General features: G+C 43.9%; 1 protein-coding gene across 2 annotated transcripts in view; it reads left to right on the forward strand.

The window, feature by feature from the left end:
- The first annotated feature begins 2,609 nt into the window (after positions 1-2,609).
- The window catches only part of LOC115205894 (E3 ubiquitin-protein ligase CBL), a 31,871-nt gene continuing 14,439 nt past the window's right edge, over positions 2,610-20,041 (forward strand). The window contains exons 1-2 of one of the 2 annotated variants that reach the window (XM_029772315.1): positions 2,610-3,473; positions 11,483-11,730. In XM_029772315.1, coding sequence (XP_029628175.1) covers positions 3,330-3,473; positions 11,483-11,730 — 392 coding nt within the window. In that variant the 5' untranslated portion in view covers positions 2,610-3,329. The remainder of the gene's footprint in view (positions 3,474-11,482; positions 11,731-20,041) is intronic. The other variant, XM_029772316.1, reaches the window with a different exon arrangement.

Here is a 20,041-nt window from a genome sequence, read left to right on the forward strand (position 1 = left end):
GATAAACAGTGCCCACTTTGTCAAAGGCAGGGGCGCAAAATATTTGGCTTGTCCATTCCCAGCGCTCCTTTCCAGGGTGCTGTTGGAGAGACCCATCGCTGCGGACTCCACCAAGATTCTGTCCAAAAAAGTATTTAACAAAAATCATGTAGCAGATATGGGATATGGTAGAAAGAGTATGTGGCCTTTTCTGTAGTCTACAGGCTGGAGATAAAATGTATGACAATGTCATGAGACAGACATCATGCAGGTTTGGCGCCCAATCAAATAAGAAATTGCCTGTCATGTTGGACAAGCAGGCTACTCACAACTGTTGTCCAGGAATTTCACCCCATTGTGGTGTCAAGTTTGTATCCATCAATTTTTGACAAGCTGATCAGAGTTAAAAAGAAAATACTCCTGCATTTCCTGCTGTATAAACACATTGCAAACAGGCTCATGGTAACTCCTGATAAAGTTGGGTATATCCAGAGTTTAAATAGCCAAATTGATTAGTCATAGGAATCAGGACTAATAAAGCCAATGCAATGGCCTGTTTTACAAATGGGCCTACCACATGGATGGGCATTCATAAAATTCACTTGGACTGACATGCTAGGCTACATCCCAGTAAGCACAATCTGACTTCTTTTTTTGTTGATTTACAAATGGTAGGCTTACCACATAGATGGGCTTAAAAAAATTTTAAATTTTAGGCAACACTGTAGGCTACACCTCAGTAAGCACGAACCGATGCCAATGCCTTTTGGACATCTTTTTTTTGGTGCAGTCCGGACCGGCCTTGATTTCCACATTCACAGACATTGGTTTTTGGTTCGGTCTGGACAAAATCTGAACCAATTATAGACATCCATGTTTGGTTCAGATTTGGTGCGGTCTGGACAAGAATTGGTCCAAACATATACTTCTATTAATTACATCTTTTCAACTTTGATTCAGAACCAAAAATTTGCCTGATTTAAAAATCAGGAAAATACATATTTTCAACATTTGGAAAAAAAGTATTTTCAACTTTCATTCAGAACCGAAAATTAAACTGATTTCAAAGTCTGGAAAAAAAATATTTTTCAACATCCGGAAAAGAGTCGTTTTCAAGTCCTGGAAAATATTGTAAATGTACGGAAAATATGTCTTTTCACCTTTCATTCAGAACCTGAATTTAACCTAACTTCAACGTCTGGAAAATACGTATTTTACACATCTTTTCAACGTCATATTGCTTACTGGGACTATTGTAGTTTTGGGGGCAGCATTTTTTACTCTCGCCTAGGGCGGCAGAAAAGCAAGACCGGACCTGAGTGTGTGTGTGTGCGTGTGTGTCTTCACAGTCAGTGTTGTGCTGTGAGGTGTTGTTTTATCTGTTTTTTTAAATCAGATTTTACTCCTAGCTTGAGTTACCTGATGTGAAAGAGAGTTCCATGTGGTTATGGCTCTATGGAGTACTGTGCATTTCCCAGCCTCTGTTCTGGACTTAGGGACAGCGAAGAGACCCCTGGTTGAATGTCTTGTGGGGTATGTATGTGTGTCTGAGCTGCTTGTCAGCTGTTTGAACAGACAGTTATCATTAGCGTTAGCATTTTTATTATTAGCATTTTCGAATATGAGAGTAAATAGAGACAAATATATTAATAAAAGTCACCTTGCCGAGAGACATTTACATGGTTATCAGAATGTCACACCAGGGTAAGCCTACACAATACACTGCCCTTATTTTAAGTGTTTCTAAAATCCCCCATGGCAAAAATGAATGGTGGAAAAATTATTGAAACCATTTCCCTAGGATTTATGGGTATTATGTCACCTCCACTGTGGGCCTCTATAGGCAAAATATGTGCATTGATTGAAACAAAACACAGATAGCCCTATGCTAGTTTCTTAACACCATCTGCTCTAAACCTTGCTCACTGTACATAATTCTAAACAACACTGTAGGCTACTTTGAAACAACACTGTACATAACTCAAGAAGATCTAAATGCATATTCCCATATGGGAATAAAATCTGATATCAAATGCTTTGCATGCAAATACTGTATGAACGTTTCACCGGTAAAACTTGAAGAATTATCATTCCCGATTGACGGTGAGAAATGTGAAGGGACGGTTACGACAAAAATGTGTGCATAATGTAGAGGACACACATGCACGGGTGATATCTATTATTAGCTCTGGGGAAGAGGCTTCCAGGGGGGTGGGATGGGCGGTTACCTTCGGCGGAACTGAAGCCTCTGCCTGTATATAACACCTGAATTATCATCTGAGAGAGCTGAGGAAACGACAACGGTACAAACAGAACCTTACGCGTGTTAGTGCCAATTGCACACTTATCATGGAGTACCCATCTATGTAGGCTGCAACATTAAGTATAATGTTCATGCCACAGGAGCTGGCACAGGTGAATGGCGCCTCAGTTGTTGTTAGGAATTTACCACAAAAAAAACGTGCTAAAATAATGTGTCTGAATTTACACAGCCAAATGAAAATAATTTCCGACCATAATTGATGATGCTCTTGAACATGCAGTCCACTGTTAAAACAGACGCGCGTGCCTGTATTTTCATCTCGAGGTTGCGCATGAAGAGGGCGTAGTTGGAGGAGGTGTTGGGGGGCAACATTTGTGCAAGGCGGGGGACGAGGGCAGGGAGAGGTTCTGCAAACGGAAGGGGATGAACAGGAAGAGCAAGGGCTGCGCACACAGAGGGGGAAACTGCTGGCAGTGTTGGTTTTCTAAATGTATTAATTCACCCCGTCTCCGTTCCTATTGTGTTAATGATTTTCGTTATCTATGTAAATGTCCTTTTAAGTTCGTTTATTGGCGCCACGGTCAGTTTTTCCTCTACAGTAAGCGTATTATCAAGCTAGCGACTCTTGACTGTCTCCAGGCTGCAACTTCCCGTCACTGAGAAGAACGAAGACGGAAAGAGCGAGCAGCTGAAAAGGAAACAGGGTCTGTCAATAAGAATACAGCTAAATCTACACGGATATCAGACGGATAGACAAGTCGATAGCATTGTCTTCTTTTAGTCGACTAGACGGATCTGCGTTCTTCTCATTGGCTTGCTTACCAACCTTTGTTGTTTTCCTTGTTGAGCACCCAGCTGCGGCTTGCCCCACTGTCGCCGAGGCTCGAGCCAACCACTGGTGGGGGGTTTAATGGGAGCCTTGTTTCGATAGAACTCCCTTCTCCCCCCCCCCGACGGACCCTCGCTCGAATCCAATTCGGGCGCTGTCTTCCCCGGGGGGTGCCCAGTTTTTGCTTAGTCTGACTGGGGAAGGAGGGCGGTCCCCCAGCCTTGACTGTCGCTCTGGCCGACCTCAGTGGACCCTAATATGGCAGGAAATCTGAAGAAAGGCGGAGGACTGATCGGAATGATGAAGGACGCGTTTCAGCCCCATCACCACCTCCATTCCAATCACCAGCCAGGGGCCGTGGACAAAAAGACAGTAGAGAAATGCTGGAAACTAATGGACAAGGTGGGTGACTAGCAGTCATAACTACCCGGCTGATGATCTGTGGCTCAGGAAGCTAGCATAGATAGCTAATTAGCTAGCTCGCTAACTAGACAGCTACAGTACTAGCTAGCTAGTTAGCTAGGGGTAGCTACACCGACTGGAAGAGAACGTGGTAAATTAGCTAGTTAATGATATGTAATGTATTGTATTCATCTGCAGAAGATGTAGGTAGTTGAAGTTAGTTAGAACTACCTATATGGTTGTAGCTAGTTAGCTTGATGCTGGTGGTGGCTGGATTGCTAACTATGTTAGCCAGCTACCTAGGCAGCTAGCTAGCCAATTAACGTTAGTTAGCAACATTGACCAAGAAAGTCTCGACTGCATGGTGGTGGTGACTCAATCATCATACCAGAGTAGGGTCTTGAAAATAGCAGCTAGCTAAGTGAGCAAAGTTAGGCTTGGGCTTTGACCATAGCCACCGAGCTATATTTTACTGTTCACAACAGAAGATCCATTCCATTGACAAAGGTGTGCAATAAGGTTGTAAAATGTTATTCATCATTTGGGATTTAGCTAGCTGGCTAAATGTAATTTTAATGATCAGTGATTGTATGATCAGATGTTAAACACAATCATTTTCAAACAATGTGACAACAATCTAACTGCTGGTATCCAACACTTACTCTAGCAGTGACTCATGAATTCCAGAGTATTGTGCAGCATGGAAATTAATACGTGTCATCATAAAGAATTAGCTACATTTTACTTCACAAGAGGCACAATTCACAACAGCATTTCTTTGAAAATGTAGCTGGCTGACCCCAAGTTTCCTGTGCGATTCACACACAATTATCACAGTGATTCAGAGGACAAGACAGCCTTTTTTGTGTTTGTTTCTCAAGGAGTAGTCTACACATATGTCACTCTTTTCTCTTATCTGTAAGAACCCAAGCCCCTGAAGATTGTCATAATGACACATGTTGGCCAGTTTGCATTGCTTTCCACCAGACAAGCACATCTGCATTGACTCCGTTAAATAAAGGTTAAAAATGATGTATGGAGAAGAGGTCACTTCACACAAACAGGAAAAACTGAAGTGACACTGCAATGTCAGTTCTCCTTTTCTGTTTCAGAAAGTGACCTTGGCTTCCCAATCAATGGCACACACAAAGTCTAGTCTGTCTGAGGCGTAGTTGGTGTGTGTGTGTGTGTGTGTGTGTGTGTGTGTGTGTGTGTGTGTGTGTGTCTCCACAATACCTTTTGAAATAGAAGACTTTGTCCACGATGGAGGGTTGTTGAAAGGAAAACCACTGTAGAACCTGCGATTATGTGATCTATGGCATGCTGATTTTAGCAGAATGTTACCCAGTATCGATGTTTCTGTCAAATAGTGTGAGTGCTTGAAGGCAGGATACAACTTTACAAATTACACTTGTAGACTTTGTTTGCTACTGCTGCAGCTGGTATCCTATCAAGTATTGTTCATAGCATTTGTACAGTATGGTTGTCCTTCCCCTCTTTCAAAACGGTTTAATAATCATTACTGACCCTTCTGCATCAGGTTTAACCATTTAATACATGTTTTTCTTCATACGGTTAGGCTAACCTGTGCATGGGGCATATCTGCTCATTCAAATATCATGAGGACAACCCAAACAACAGTGCATGTTTTGTAATAGAACTGCCTAAGTTAAGCAGTAAAAGTGTATGAATAGAATTGGCGTATAGGGTTATTACAGGCTTACTGCTTTTCCCGTGTTGTTGATTGGGTCCCTAGTCAATGTTTTAGTGGTTTTATCGTAACAGGAACCTGCAGTCATGGGTTACGTCCCGAATTGCACCCTATTCCATATATATTGCACTACTTTTGACCGGGGCCCGTAGGGGGACGCACCTATGATCTAGAGCACAGTGGTATGGAGGGGGGTTGGTTCTGTCCCAGTCTCCGATCCTGAGGTTAGCGAGAGAGCGGAGGAGGGGAATGCAGAACAGAGAGGCAATCTTTTGGTTCAGTCCAGGCCACCACGACTGTGTGTGTGTGTGTGTGTGTGTGTGTGTGTGTGTGTGTGTGTGTGTGTGTGCACATTTAGCCAACTGATAACTCTAGGACTTCCCTTCCTTGGCTACAGGCTTATCTGCTCTCTGACAGGACTCATGCACTTGGGTTGGGAGCACATCTGGGTTTATTGTGACCCCCCTTTGACTGACCTGTCAGCCCCCCCCCCCCCAAATCTCAGTTGGCTACACTGAACACATGTAGATGGCATGTAGTACTACGCGCCTCCCATAGTCTGTTCTGTTGTGAGGACACCGTGTGGTATTTCACCCACTAGATATGGGAGTTTTATGAAAATCAGATTTTTGTTTTCTAATTCTTTGTAGGTCTGTGTAATCTGAGGGGAAATGTGTGTCTAATATGGTCATTCATTTGGCAGGAGGTTAGGAAGTGCAGCTCAGTTTCCACCTCATTTTGTGGGCAGTGTGCACATAGCCTGTCTTCTCTTGAGAGCCAGGTCTGCCTACGGCGGCCTCTCAATAGCACGGCTATGCTCACTGAGTCTGTACATAGTCAAAGCTTTCCTTCGTTTTGGGTCAGTCACAGTGGTTAGGTATTCTGCCACTGTGTACTCTCTGTTTAGGTCCAAATAGCGTTCTAGTTTGCTCTGTTTTTTGTTAATTCTTTCCAATGTGTCAAGTAATTCTCTTTTTTGTTTTCTCATGATTTGGTTGGGTCTATTTGAGTTGCTGTCCTGGGACTCTCTGGGGTCTGTTTGTGTTTGAACAGAGCCCCAGGACCAACTTGCCTAGGGGACTCTTCTCCTGGTTAATCTCTCTCTAGGTGATGGCTTTGTTATTGAATCACTTCTTTTTAGGTGGTTGTAGAATTTAATGGCTCTTTTCTGGATTTTGATTAGCGGGTATCGGCCTAATTCTGCTCTGCATGCATTATTTGGTGTTTTACATTGTACACAGAGGATATTTTTTGCAGAGTCTCAATTTGGTATTGGTGAGAGGACCCCAGACATCACAACCATAGTTCTATAACTGAGTCAAGAATTTTGACAGATCGGTGGTTTGTTGAATTTTATGTTCCTTTTGATGGCGTACTGAGATTTAATGTCAGGGCCCAGGCATCTGTCTCTCTGTGTCTCTCTGTTTCTGTCTGTCTCTCTGTGTGTTTGTCTCTCTCTCAATTTTAATTTGAGGGGGTTTATTGGCATGGGAAACATGTTTGCCAAAGCAAGTCTCTGTTTCTTTCGCTTTCTGTCTCTATTTTGCTCTGTTTCTCTCTCTTGCTCTGTATCTCTCACCCCCTCCTGCTCTCTCTCCTCCTCACTCTCGCTCCTCTTCTCTCTGTGTGTTTTCTTTGAGCCCCATGTTATTCCGCTGATATGATCAGCCTGGAGCTCACTAAGCAGATGCAACCAGCCCTGCTCTGTGACTAGGTGGGTTCATTTGAAGGTTGGCCAATTCAGCATCAAATTGTGAATTTGGGTGGTTTTTATGATGACTGAGTTCAATAGACGTAATAGGTTCAAGTACAGAATTGAGACGATAATCACGTTCTCCATTTTATTACATGACAGTTTGCTCCTGTATCTCTTTATAATGCACTAGGAGAGTGACCTATCTGAGTGCAAGTTGAACATGAATGTAGCCAGTAAGTCTAAGGTCGACAATAGATAACTCTGTTTTAGATGGGGCTTTTATACTGGACACAAAGAAGAAGCTGACAAAGTAGATGATTGATTATTTTCGGGAAAATAGGCCCTCTTCCCTGTTTCACTTTGGTCAAGTTACTCATTCATCACAGAATGCTGTGGCACGCATGTTTATTGTGTTCATTGATTATGTGTTTATGTTTGTGACTCAGCTAGGGCTGTGGAGGCCACGACATTTCGTCAGACGGTGATTGTTAAGCAAATAACGGTCGGTCTCACGGTAATTGACCGTTAATTAACGTAAACACATTTAGCATCTCCTTGCTTCTACCACAGCCTACAAGTCATTTAAAAAAAGTCTAATAAATCCATGTAATATAGCCTACACTGTCACAATAAATCCATTATTTATTTTAAACAGGTCTAAAGAACCATGATATAAAGAAAATGTAGTCTATTTCAGAAGAACAGGATAGCATACTCTGAGTTGTCCTTATGTTAGGTCCTGATCTGGCTATGCCAAATGGCTGTGTGCTACACTAGTTCATTTAGCAGACAAGATTTGCTTACAATTCCATGCCATTATTTTCTAGTATGAAGAATACAATTGAACAAAGCTGAATAAAATATAAATATTTTCTCAACGATTTGAGGGAGTGCGCACATGCAGCTGTTCTGTGTTGAGCGGTTAACAAAGAAATAGGTATTCCTATATGCTTAATTTAGAGTTGTTAATGTAACTTTAGTTGTTCTACAAACATTGGGCTATATGTTTTGATGTTTAATACATTGTAAGGCTGCATGATGAGACTCTAATGATGATTTGAAAACAGTTGCTTGAAAGGCATGAGCTCTGCTTAGTTTTTTTCCACAGGCTGTACACACTTCATCAGTCTCTCATTCACAATTTGACAAGCACTTGATAATGCCTCGAATTTCACGGCGGCATCCCCTTTGTGGCCGTAGTGCACCCCCAAAAAATCCATGCCTTCTACGGCCCGGAGTGCTGCGTCGTGCCCTTCTCCCTGAGTGTGCTGCGCTATCCAAAGCGTCTCTCACTCACACACCTCTCCGTCACGTGATCGGGGTCTTTCTCACAGGCTATAAGTGAAGGCCGACACATCGGGGACGCAATTGCGCACGTCCTTATCCAATTCCGAGGTGCATATTTAAGATATTAGAAGAACTGTCCACATTTACTTTTCGTCAGCCAACAAGATGAGTAGGCCTAACGAACAGCAAAAGCACTAGCCTATGTCAATCTACTATCCCCCATACTACAAAAGTCGACCTATTCTGTGCGAGGAATTAAATATTCCAAACATAGTCCGGGACAGTTGTGGGATACGATGGATCGCAAATTAATACAACCACTAGCGTCAAACTTTGTTATGCATTGTGGCTGACGCAACAACGTTTAGCTTAAAATGTTGATAAACTATTAGACTATTTCCTTCACATTATAAGCGCAGCAATGCACACATGGTAGTAGGCTATAAGCGCAAATGTTCCGTTAGCGGGGAAACACCATTATCAAAAGTGACCGCAATTATGCATGCATTGCTTTTATTATAATTTATAAAGGTGAATTTTTATGGTGAAAAAGGAGCTTCCCCAAACTTGAAACTCACTCGCTGCTTATATATGCAGTTTAGGCTCTACACCCCAGATTAATGTTCTTAATTTTAAGAAGTTATTTGCCCTCTTTAGTTGTGATGCAAACCTTAGTAAGACATATAGGCCTATGGGCTAGTCTACATGAGGTGTGCGACTATGATTCGAAAAAAGTCAACAACAAAAAAGGCATTGTTTCTTGCCTTAAGCTGGGCATCATTCACAAGTGATAATATATAATTCACAAGTGATGGGCTAATATTGTCACCCATCAGACTATTCTTAATTTAATCGTAACTACATAAACAAAATAATATATGTGACATTTTGTTTTGATTTAAAATGGACCATTATCATACACCTGCATCGAAACAGAATGCGGGGAAAAAATGCATATCAAATCAAACTTTTATTTGTCACATTCGCCAAATACAAGTAAATACATTACCGTGAAATGCTTTCTTAAAACCAACAGTGCAGTTCAAGAAGAGTTAAGAAAGTATTTACCAAATAAACTAAAGTAAAAATAAATGAATAATAATAAAAAGTAACATAACAATACAGGCTATATACAAGGTGTGCTGGTCAGTGTGCGGGGGTACAAGTTAAGGTAATTTGTACATGTAGGTAGGGGTGAAGTAACTATGCATAGAAAATACATGGTGAGTAGCAGCAGTGTACAAAACAAATGGAGTGGGGGGGGGTGTCCAATTAAAATAGTCCGGTGGCCATTTGATTAATTGTTCAGCAGTCTTATGGCATGGGGGTAGAAGCTGTTAAGGAGCCTTTTGGTCCTAGACTTGGCGCTCTGGTACTGCTTGCCGTGCGATAGCAGAGAAAACAGTCTATGACTTGGGTGACTGGAATCTCTGACAATTTAATGGGCTTTCCTCTGACACCGCTTATTATATAGGTCCTGGATGGCAGGAAGCTTGGCCCCAGTGATGTACTGGGCCGTACGCACTACCCTGTGTAGCGCCTTACGGTTAGATGCCGAGCAGTTGCCATACCAGGCGGTGATGCAACCGGTCAGGATGCTCTCGATGGTGCAGCTGTAGAACTTTTTGAGGATCTGGGGACCCATGCCAAATCTTTTGTCTCCTGAAGGGGAAAAGGTGTTGTCGTTCCCTCTTCACGACTGTCTTGGTGTGTTTGGACCATGATAGTTCGTTGGTGACGTGGAGACCAAGGAACTTGAAACTCTTGACCCGCTCCATTACAGCTCCGTCGATGTTAATGGGGGCCTGTAGTCCAGGATCAGCTCCTTTGTCTTGCTCACATTGAGGGAGAGGTTGTCATCTATACACTTAAATAGCGAATGGAGGACGCTTTTCACCATGGTTTATTTTCATGCCAGCCAGGTAGGCTATAATCCTGTTGTAAATAAGCAATGTGCTTAATATTAGGAAAGTTGAGAAATAAATATAGTAGGTCTATCCTATAGAAAGCTGATGGGCGCCTCCACTTTTTATTAGCAGCCAACACTCTTTTTCCTGCAGTTGCATAGCCTATAGAAATATTGCGGCCTTCCCTGTGGCTCAGTTGATAGAGCATGGTGTTTGCAACGCCAGCATGGTGTGTGTGCAGCGCCAGGGTTGTGGGTTCGATTCCCACGGGGGGCCAGTACAAAAAAAATAAATGCATGAAATGTATGTATTCACTACTGTAAGTCGCTCTGGATAAGAGCGTCTGCTAAATGATTAAAATGTAATGTAAATGTAAATTGCGGTAATACGGTTACGGTCACCGCAGCAGCCCTAGTCTCAGCTGCATGTCATGCTTTGCTATATTATTTCCCACCAGATGTGTTTGTAGCTTGAGGGGATTGACATTGAGGAAGTGCAAACCAACGCACAGGCAAGATGCCACAGTCTGACAAATAATTGTAAAAACATCAAAAGCATCATCTCATGTACAATCCGTGACATGATGATTCATAAGAAAACAAAGCCCTTCCCTTTGTGTATTGGAGAGGGACAGACGTGTGTGTGTGTGTGTCGTCTATTACCAGACCAACAGGAAGCTTTAATCCTGAGATGACTATTTCATTCTCTTCACTGTTTTGAAGGCCTTAAAATAGACTCACTTAGTGACTCTCAGGGTTTGCTATCTCAGCACTGCTCTCTCACTCGCTCTCCCAGGCACTTTCACTCGCTCTGCCACTTCTCCTCCGAGAGGATTTTCTCACTCTCTCACTTCCCTGTAGTCCCTAGTCCTTACTGGACTTGATGCTCTGGCGACACTCTGGTGCACAAGTGATTACTTGTCAGAGAGAGTTTGAGTATTTTACGTTTAGGCGAAAAGTGGTATGATAAATATAATCCACGTCATCACACTATCATACCGATGTATTTGTCAAATGGTGTTCAGCGGTAGTTTCGTTTAGTGATATCGATTGTCCCCTTTTCACTGACCGTGTTATGTTTTGTGCAGGAGTGCTGCTTGTGTATGTAGGCTAAACACTCAAGTGTGCACAGAAGTTAATTTGTTCAGTTAATGTTTGGGTACTTGTCAGGGTTGTGGTCAGTTCACTTCCTGAATTGAAAAGATCTTCATAGAATACAATGTGCAACTTTTCAATTCAAGAAATAGCATTTTTATTCACTTCCTGAATTGTATTAAAAAGGAATGGATCCCAACCCTGGTATGTATTAGCATACTACTAAGTCTCTTCCAGCACGGTTGCTGGCTTCTCATTTGTTTCAGTAAGCTGATTCATCTCCCCTATGTGTCCTATCCTCTCCCTCCATCCAGGTGGTGCGACTGTGCCAGAACCCCAAGCTGGCACTGAAGAACAGCCCACCTTACATCCTGGACCTGCTGCCAGACACCTACCAGCACCTCCGCACCATCCTGTCCCGCTACGAGGGCAAGATGGAGACGCTAGGCGACAACGAGTATTTCCGCGTCTTCATGGAGAACCTGACCAAGAAGACCAAGCAGACCATCAGCCTGTTCAAGGAGGGCAAGGAGCGCATGTATGAGGAGAACTCGCAGCCCAGGTGAGAGGATGACGTTTTTGGAGATTGAGGTGGAAATCGAACTCGTTGTTGATGAAATGTAGGTACTTTTCCTAAAATACTTCTTGGTCTCACAATTTGCCATTTCCTGATATTTTTGGTTCCGAGACATCAAGATAAGTGCCTTTTTGTTTTTGTACAACGAGTGCGAGAATTGGGCCGTCTCATCCTCCTCCTGAAATGTTCCTGTGAGGTTGCACTCTGACCTGTGTTAGATGACGCTCAGTTCATTCACTACCAGAATATTAACCCTTTCGTTAGCCCAGAGCTAAGCCGAGCTTTACGGTGCTGGCCTTGGTTACACATCCACCATAAGTCCAGGAACTGTGATTTGAAGGAACATGTCGAAAAGCAACTATCTGAGCCAGTACGGTTTGGGACGGCACAATAGTGTGAAAAGGCTCTGAATTTGTTTGTTTGTTTTTGTGTGCTGAACCCCTCCCTGTCATAGCAGGCAGGTGTAGGGTTAGATCTCATCGGTGGGTACGTTTCTGCACCTTCTTAAAGTGGAGCAATTTAGGCTTCTACTGAGTAACAGCCAAAGAGAAGGGTGCTGTGGTTGGTACAAGTGAACATTTGTGGTCAGGATGACGCTGATCTATTTGCCTGTGTTCTGTCTGTCTCTGTGTTCACAGGCTTTGCCGTTAGTATCCCACAGACTTGAGGGTTATAAGGAGCTAAAGAAATTGCAAAAATACAAAATGTAGTCTTAACACCTTTTTTAGTTTTTGAATAACATCAACAACAAAAAATCACTCCATATACAGTACAAACCTACACATACGATCAACTTACAGACAAACAATGACTACATCTTATCTGAACAGACCTGCATGTTCACACACCCATCCCTAGTGCCTGCAATTTTGTTTGCCACTTGGCCTTAAATTGTATCAATTTAACAAACACTGCTAATCAAAATGTAGTCTAGCATCTTTTTACATGACCAATATCATATTTTCCCTTTTATGATTTGTAGCTCAGGGGCCAAATTATTCAAGCATCTCAGAGAAGGGAATTGTATGCAGTGCCTTTAGCAAAGTTGAACAAGCATGTTCATTTTGATGACATTTTATAAATCCTGTCAGAAATGCAGGATTTGGTATATCTGGTTGGGGAAATAGCCTGTAAAAATGGTCTATTCTACTTTGCCAACGGCACCCCATATAATTCCTAATCCGATGCTTGATAACTATGGCCCCAGGTTATACAGTTAAAAATGACAATGAAGCTTGATTTGCACATTTCTAACTTATTGCTGGACACACTCCAAGCCTCTCCCAGCTCAACAGATTACACGCAGTGGGAGCATGAATCTGATGGCTTGAGTTAAGTATCAAGTATCAATGGCAGGATGTGGCCAAATATTTTCTCCGTTAACTGACACAAGTTGGACCCCTGAGCTCATCTCCAATCTACTCAAAACACAACCCTTTTTTAAAACTTTTATGAAAACGGTGGTTACGTTCCTCCTTTTAATGCAATGAATCAGAGTAGCGATGACTCTCTGCCTGTAGTTTTGCATGGCTTCTGTTTTTTTGGACAATGAGTCTCCTTGTGCTGAAACTACGGGAGAGGAGGAGGCTCAGCTCACATTCCTCTTGTCTTCCCCCTAATTGAATTAGCATTAAGTAATGGGCCCATTTGAACAGTCTTAACCACTCCTTTGTGAAATACATTTTCATCATCACTTTATTACAGAGCGAGTGGGTTCTAGAGCCGGAGCTGGTAGTAACCGATGAAGCTCCCCCCCACATACAGGGACCAGAGACAAAGAGCGCTATTGTGCCTAGAGAAGGGCTTCAGTGAGTAAGCTCTAGCCCAGTAGCGTGGTTAGTGTGTTAGACAGCCGCAAACGGCCTTAGCTGTGTGACACTCCTCCCATACCAGGGCTCTTAGCACGGTGTGCCTTACCTGCTGACTAAACCGGGCACGCGCATGTTGATTTTTGGTCCACCCACACCAGACGCGATCAGGACACAGAGGTTGAAATATCAAAACGAACTCTGAATCAACTATATTCATTTGGGGACCGGTCGAAACACATGAAACAATCATGGCCATTTAGCTAGCTAGCTTGCTGTTGCTAGCTAATTTGTCCTGGGATATAAACAGTGGGTTTTTATTTTTACCTGAAATACGTAAGGTCCTCTACTTTGACAATTAATCCACAGATAAAAGGGTAAACTGTTGTTTCTAGTAATGTCTCTTCCTTAAGGCTTCTTCTTTGGGCTTTTTATGGCAGTTGGCAACCAACTTTTTAAGGTGCATTACCACCACCAACTGGACTGGAGTGTGGACCTCGTCTTTCAATCACCCACGTGGGTATATGCTCCTAAAAACCAATGAGGAGATGGGAGAGGCGGGGCTTGCAGGGATGTAGGTGGACACACAGAAATTTAGGAGCACAATGAAAAATGTTTGACGTATTAAAGCTAGTGCTCCTAAATTAACATTCCAGGTCGCACAGCTAAATATTTAGGAGCATATGCAAGTAAAATGGTCGCACTGTAGAGCCCTACGTACCACTCTCTTTCCTCCTGGATAGGATGGAGATGGTTAGAACAGTTTGATACAGTGTTAGCTTCAGCCTCGACTTAAATAGTTTCCTGTAGCGACAAAATGTTAGCTATTCCCTTTCCTCTGGTTGTTGATAAAGATTGAGCACCATTTAGTGAAAAATGACGGATGCTAGCTATGAATGATATGATGATCACATGGTCGTCCCACATGGTTGTTTCTTCTCAGACCGTTGCAGTACACAGAGCGACACTGGGTGGATGTGGTGCTGAGATGCCCTGCAGACTTCTCCACAATATTACCGCCGCAAAATTTGCTCTTCTATTTATGATGATTTTTTGGCGTCCGGCCCTCCATATTTAGATTTGAGCAGTACAAATATTTTTTGCTCATCTTGCACACAGACATACTGACACACAGCCCTCGTAGTTTGTCATATTTGCATTCAGCGTTCTGACTATTGCTGGTTGATTACCACAACCACGGTAGACTGAAAGCCTTTTGTTAATTTGAGTTGTGCTTTTTGTGCGGCGGTGGCCTGACATGGGAGTCTAGCTGCGACGCTGCTGTGTGTGAGGGGGTGAAGTGTTGGCTGTGAGCTGCTAGAAGGGAACTAATGATTAACAGTGACACTGTCACGCACTGTGCGCACCACACAGTTTCTTCCCGGTAGACTGCGAGCTTCCTTTTCCTCTTTCTCACAGGCCACCTAGTGCCATTTCTACCCTGCTCAGAGAGAGGGGGGGGTGCGCGCAACAGGGAGAAGGAGCACAGCAAACGCTAGCCTGTTTATAACCGCAAAGTCCACACTGAGTATGGAGTTGATCAATGTGTGCAGAAATAGGCCCTTCCAACCTCCCCTATATCCGGATATTGTTCAGACCTCCCTGAGCTTTGCCGTTTGATCTTGCTTCCTTGGCTAAGCCCCTGACCAGCACTCCATCCTGACTGCTGGTAGTTAATATATCCTGGGGGGAGAGGAGGGCTGGTTCCCAAATGGAACTCTATTCCCAATATAGTGCACTACTTTTAACCAGGTCCTATGTAGGGAATGGGGTGTCATTTGGGCAACAGGAGAATCGTCCTGGGGCGGAAGGGGTAATCCATCTGCAGTCCGAAGCGTGAGACAAGGCTGTTCTTTAACTCCAAACCCCGTTTTCACGGGGCAGGAAACCAGAACAGGAGTGTGACTTTCCTTTTTAGCGTGGCTGCTCTCTCCTCCTCTCACCCCACCACATGCCCATGATCCTGGCCCTGTTGGATTTATGTTTTCAGATCAACATTAAAAGGAAGGACTCCATCTACATTCATGCAGCCCCTTTACAGCCTCCTGCTGCCTGTTGCAGCCTCCGCTGGCTACAGCCGAGGGTATTGCAGATGGTGGGACCCCAGTGATGTTGGGAGAAGGATCTGCATGATTGGCCATGGGCCTCCTACTTCATCTTCCTCACTACTGCAGACACTCACTGTCTCTGTGCTCTCCTTTCTCTCTGCAGACAGAGGAAGCCTCCCATATCTTCTTGCACCTGGCAGACTCAAGCTAGTCTGCACGTCCCTGATAGTGGCTCACACAACCCCTTTTGTTGTGTCCATCGCTTCTAATGCCACCTTACTATGACATATTCAGTCTCTTCTCTAAATAAGCAGACAAAACTATTGCAAATGGTTTTATTTGATAGCTTTGCGAATGTTGACAAAACAGTTGTCGTATGTAGCTGCTATGAAAAGGGGCTCCTCTGCCTCCTGTCTGTGCTGCCGGAACTCTGTGGTATCATGCCAAGTTCATGTCCCTGCCTGCATTAGTACCACAACATCCCTCTGTTTGCAGAGGGCATGTGCCAGTTGCTAAATTTGTCCCTCAAAGCCCTGACCCAAGATAAAGTATGACTTTCCCATTTTCTATGCCAGCCTGCTGGTAAAACAATAGTTCCTCACTCAGGAGCAGGCTATTGGCTTTGACTATCTCTCCCATCTTATCTGCTGGCAAAGGTCTGTGCAAACGGATCAATTCCAGCAATAGGGAAATGCACTGCCGGATAACTATCATTCCAAAGGATGTGTACATTTTTAGGGCACATGCAGAGAATGTGAGAGAGCCTACGTTTTGCATACTGTAGCATCACTCTGGGTCTGCTTATTTCTCCTTTATTTAACTAGGCAAGTCAGTTAAGAACAAATTCTTATTTACAATGACGGCCTAGGAACAGTGGGTTAACTGCCTTGTTCACGGGCAGAACAGCAGATTTTTACCGTGTTAGCTCAGGGATTTGATCTTGTAACCTTTCGGTTACTGGCCCAACTCTCTAACCAGTAGGTTAACTGCCGCCCCTGTGTTTTAGGCTGCTGAATTTGACATTCTTTGCCACTTCATGTACCAGCAGTTACTAATATATAACTCCAATACTGTTATGTCTGAGGATTTTGGGCTATTTCTTGATGAGTTCTGTCAGATCAGACAGACAATTTGTGGTTGGTCGTGATGTGAGAAATGGAAAACTTTTCTTAATGTTTAAACAGCATCTAAATTATTATTATTTATTTTTTAACATTTGTCCATAAGAACAATAAGAAAAAATCCTAGTATTCCATGTGAATTTACAATACAGCTGCCAGCAATGGTTTTGGTCTCGGTCCCTTTCAGATGGTTAAGCATTGCACCTGTAGTCTGCTACCCTTACTGTACCTCAATTCCACCTCGCGAAGTTCGCATATCCTTTATATTTAACTTCTCAACGTATTGCCATACAGGTAGGGCTGACCCAGTTTAGTCGACTGGTTTATTGTTTGGTCGATAGGCTGACGGTCGGCCGAGATTTTTTCTTTTGTCGAGCAGTCTAAAATGTATTCATGTTGCGTTGCGCCCGAAATGGCACTCTATTCCCTATTTAGTGCACTGCTTTTGACCAGAGCCCTATGGGCCCTGGTCAAAAGAAGTGTGCTATGCAGTGAACAGGGTGCCATTTTGGACACACATTTTTTTATTGCACATTAGGCCATTAGGGACCATGCCAGTTGTCTGCTCTGAGTCTGACTTAATTTGGCTTTGTGAAATGCCCTCGACTGACGGGCCTTTTACCCATCATGCAGGCCAAACTGTTAGCGCCGCTGTGAATGGAAATGCACTTAACGCTTCCTGGGCTCCGTTTCAGCTTGAGTTACACTGGCCTGCACATCACCCCTAGCCCGATCTCTCGCTCTCTCTCTCTCTCACACACACACACGCACGCACGTATGCACACACTGAGGCAACACTGCATCGTTTATTTATGGCATACTGCTGCCAGTTTCAAAATAATATAGACCGTATAGTTCTCCTATTGGGTTATGAGGAACATTAGGCTTTAAACAGTTCCTTATTTGACCTGGGGACACAGCAAATAGGCGATGTAAGGCTATTTAGACAGGAAATGGTAAGATTACGCATCGGTTGCTTTCGCTAACACTGTTAGCACTTTTCCAGTGGAACTTTTTCAGGGGTCAGGGGTCAGGCGGCGACTCGTGTCTTTCAGTCTTTATCAGGGTGGATGATATTATTAAACAGTTAATAAAAAAAGTGAGCCTCTATGTTTTGCGTTGGTGCATCAGGATGTGTCAGTCAAAGTATGTCTCTGTGTGTGCGTGTGTGCACTCAAGCGCACTTGTTTGTGTGCGTAAGTCTGCTGTCACTGCTGTTTCCTGACAGAGATCCGGTGAGCAGCCAGTTCCGGAGAGTTAAATGTATAATGTGATGACTGTGATGAAAGGGGAACCCAGTGTGGTTGTGATGTTTTTCTCTGTAGAAGTGTCTATGACTATTGTGTTGCTGCTGCACGGTGGGTGCTGAGGGTCCTAGTTCACAGACAGCCCGACTGCTACATTGTATTGCATTGAGAGTGTGGCCTACCACCAGGCTTACAACATGTCAATCCCCCTCTCCCCGATTTGTCAGGTAGGCCTAATGTGTAGTGCCACCAGCCACTGTGATTTAGTCCCCCAGACCGTCCGTTCGCCAGTAATTGGCTTCAAGTGGACCGCCGCTTTAAATTTCTCGCCTTCTATCGCAGAAAACAGGAAATGGGAAGGGAGCAGCCAGCTGCTGGTCAAAGGTCAGGCCCTTATAGGAGGAGGGCGTCACCACGAGCGCCGTATCCAGGGATAGCTTGGCCCATTGCCACGGAAACAGCGGAGATCTATGCTCTGTTGTCGCGGTGGATTGAGGGGGCATATGTGTCTGCGGGTAAACTACTGTAGCTCATGCAGAATAAGAAAATGTATCTGTCCCAAACCGCACCCTATTCCCTATATAGTGCACTACTTTTGGCCAGAGCCCCATTGGCGCTGGTCAAAAGTAGTGCAATATATAGGGAATAGGGTACCATTTGGGACGCAGAAAAAGAAATGCCTCGCCGGGGTTAGCAAAACACCCAGCCGCCCACGCACTGAGGTTGCATTTACTCAAACATTATCTCTCTTTCTCTCCTTTTCTGTCTCTCCTCTCCTTTTCTGTCTCTCCTCTCCTTTTCTGTCTCTCCTCTCCTTTTTCTCTTTCTCTCCCTTTTCTCTTTCTCTCCTCCCTTTTCTCTTCTCTTCGCTCTGGCTAACGATGTCCTTGGGTTTTTCAGACGAAAAGGAATGTCCTTAAATAATGAATGGGGTTGTGTGTTTTTTATTTTTTTATTTTTTTTAAGTTGTTGGCGTAGTCTTTTGGACTTTCTAACTAACTTTCGTTCGGTGCTATTGTTGTATCTGTGAACACTGGTTTTGAGTTAAAGCAGATGACGCATACAGACAGAGGAGTAGAGGACTAGTCTATATGCGCTTGTGGGGATCTGAGAGGATATGATAAGCCTAAACAATGTGTTAATAGCGCCACCTTGCCCTCTGATAGGATAGGAATAGGGAAGCAGTGTGTCGTCTCCACTGTCCACTAGGCTAGTCTCTGTATCAAACAACATACAGGAGATGCGTTTTAAAGGTTAGGGCTCCCTGCCTCTCTTGGCCTAGCCTTGTAGCATTGGAGCCATGCCCAGCCGCGCACAGAAATACAGAGCAAGCGTTGTAGCACCAAGTTCTACCCTAGTCAGAGATACGAGGACACACGTACAACAGACACACTGGCAGGCGCACTGTAAACTCATAAGCTACATCACTCTCGGGATTGGCATTTTAACTCATTGTTTTGTAGAATGTGACCCTTAATGGTGACTAGACACATGCACACTAGTCTCTCTCACACACAAGGCATACCCTATGCCAGTGACGGGACACAGTTGTGCTTCACCGAGGGCACTTTGCCACCTACAGAGCAATGCCCTCACACTAGCCTTGTCAAGAACCAGGCTTTCTTAAAACTGGAAGCCAGGGGAAGTTCATGGCAGAAAAATTGTAAAATGAGGTGGACACTCGGTGTGCTTGGGCGGAACTCCAATTGTGCAAACTAGCATACGGAGCAACTCTGCAAAATGTGTCCTTCCTGGTCTGAAAACGGTGATGAACATAACACAGAGCACCAACAGCATGTGGAGGGAGGGGTCTTGAAATGTGGCAACCAATCATAAATCTTCCCGCTGGGAGCCAGCAGACCATTCAGATAATTTTAGCAAGACTTCGAAGGGAGGCGTGACAGTGGCGTGATTTTAGCGGTATGGCATCGCAAGACTACCCTCACACAAACTGTTTGTGTGTGTGAAGGTGAATCCAATGTACGATTTCTGTTTGCCATCACTGCCCACTCGGTTAGCTAGGGTCAGTAATGTCAACCTCACCAACAGGACGGCCCCTTCTCGAAATGTGG

The sequence above is a fragment of the Salmo trutta genome, chromosome 13 (assembly GCF_901001165.1).
Source record: "Salmo trutta chromosome 13, fSalTru1.1, whole genome shotgun sequence".
Taxonomy (NCBI): Eukaryota; Metazoa; Chordata; class Actinopteri; order Salmoniformes; family Salmonidae; genus Salmo; species Salmo trutta.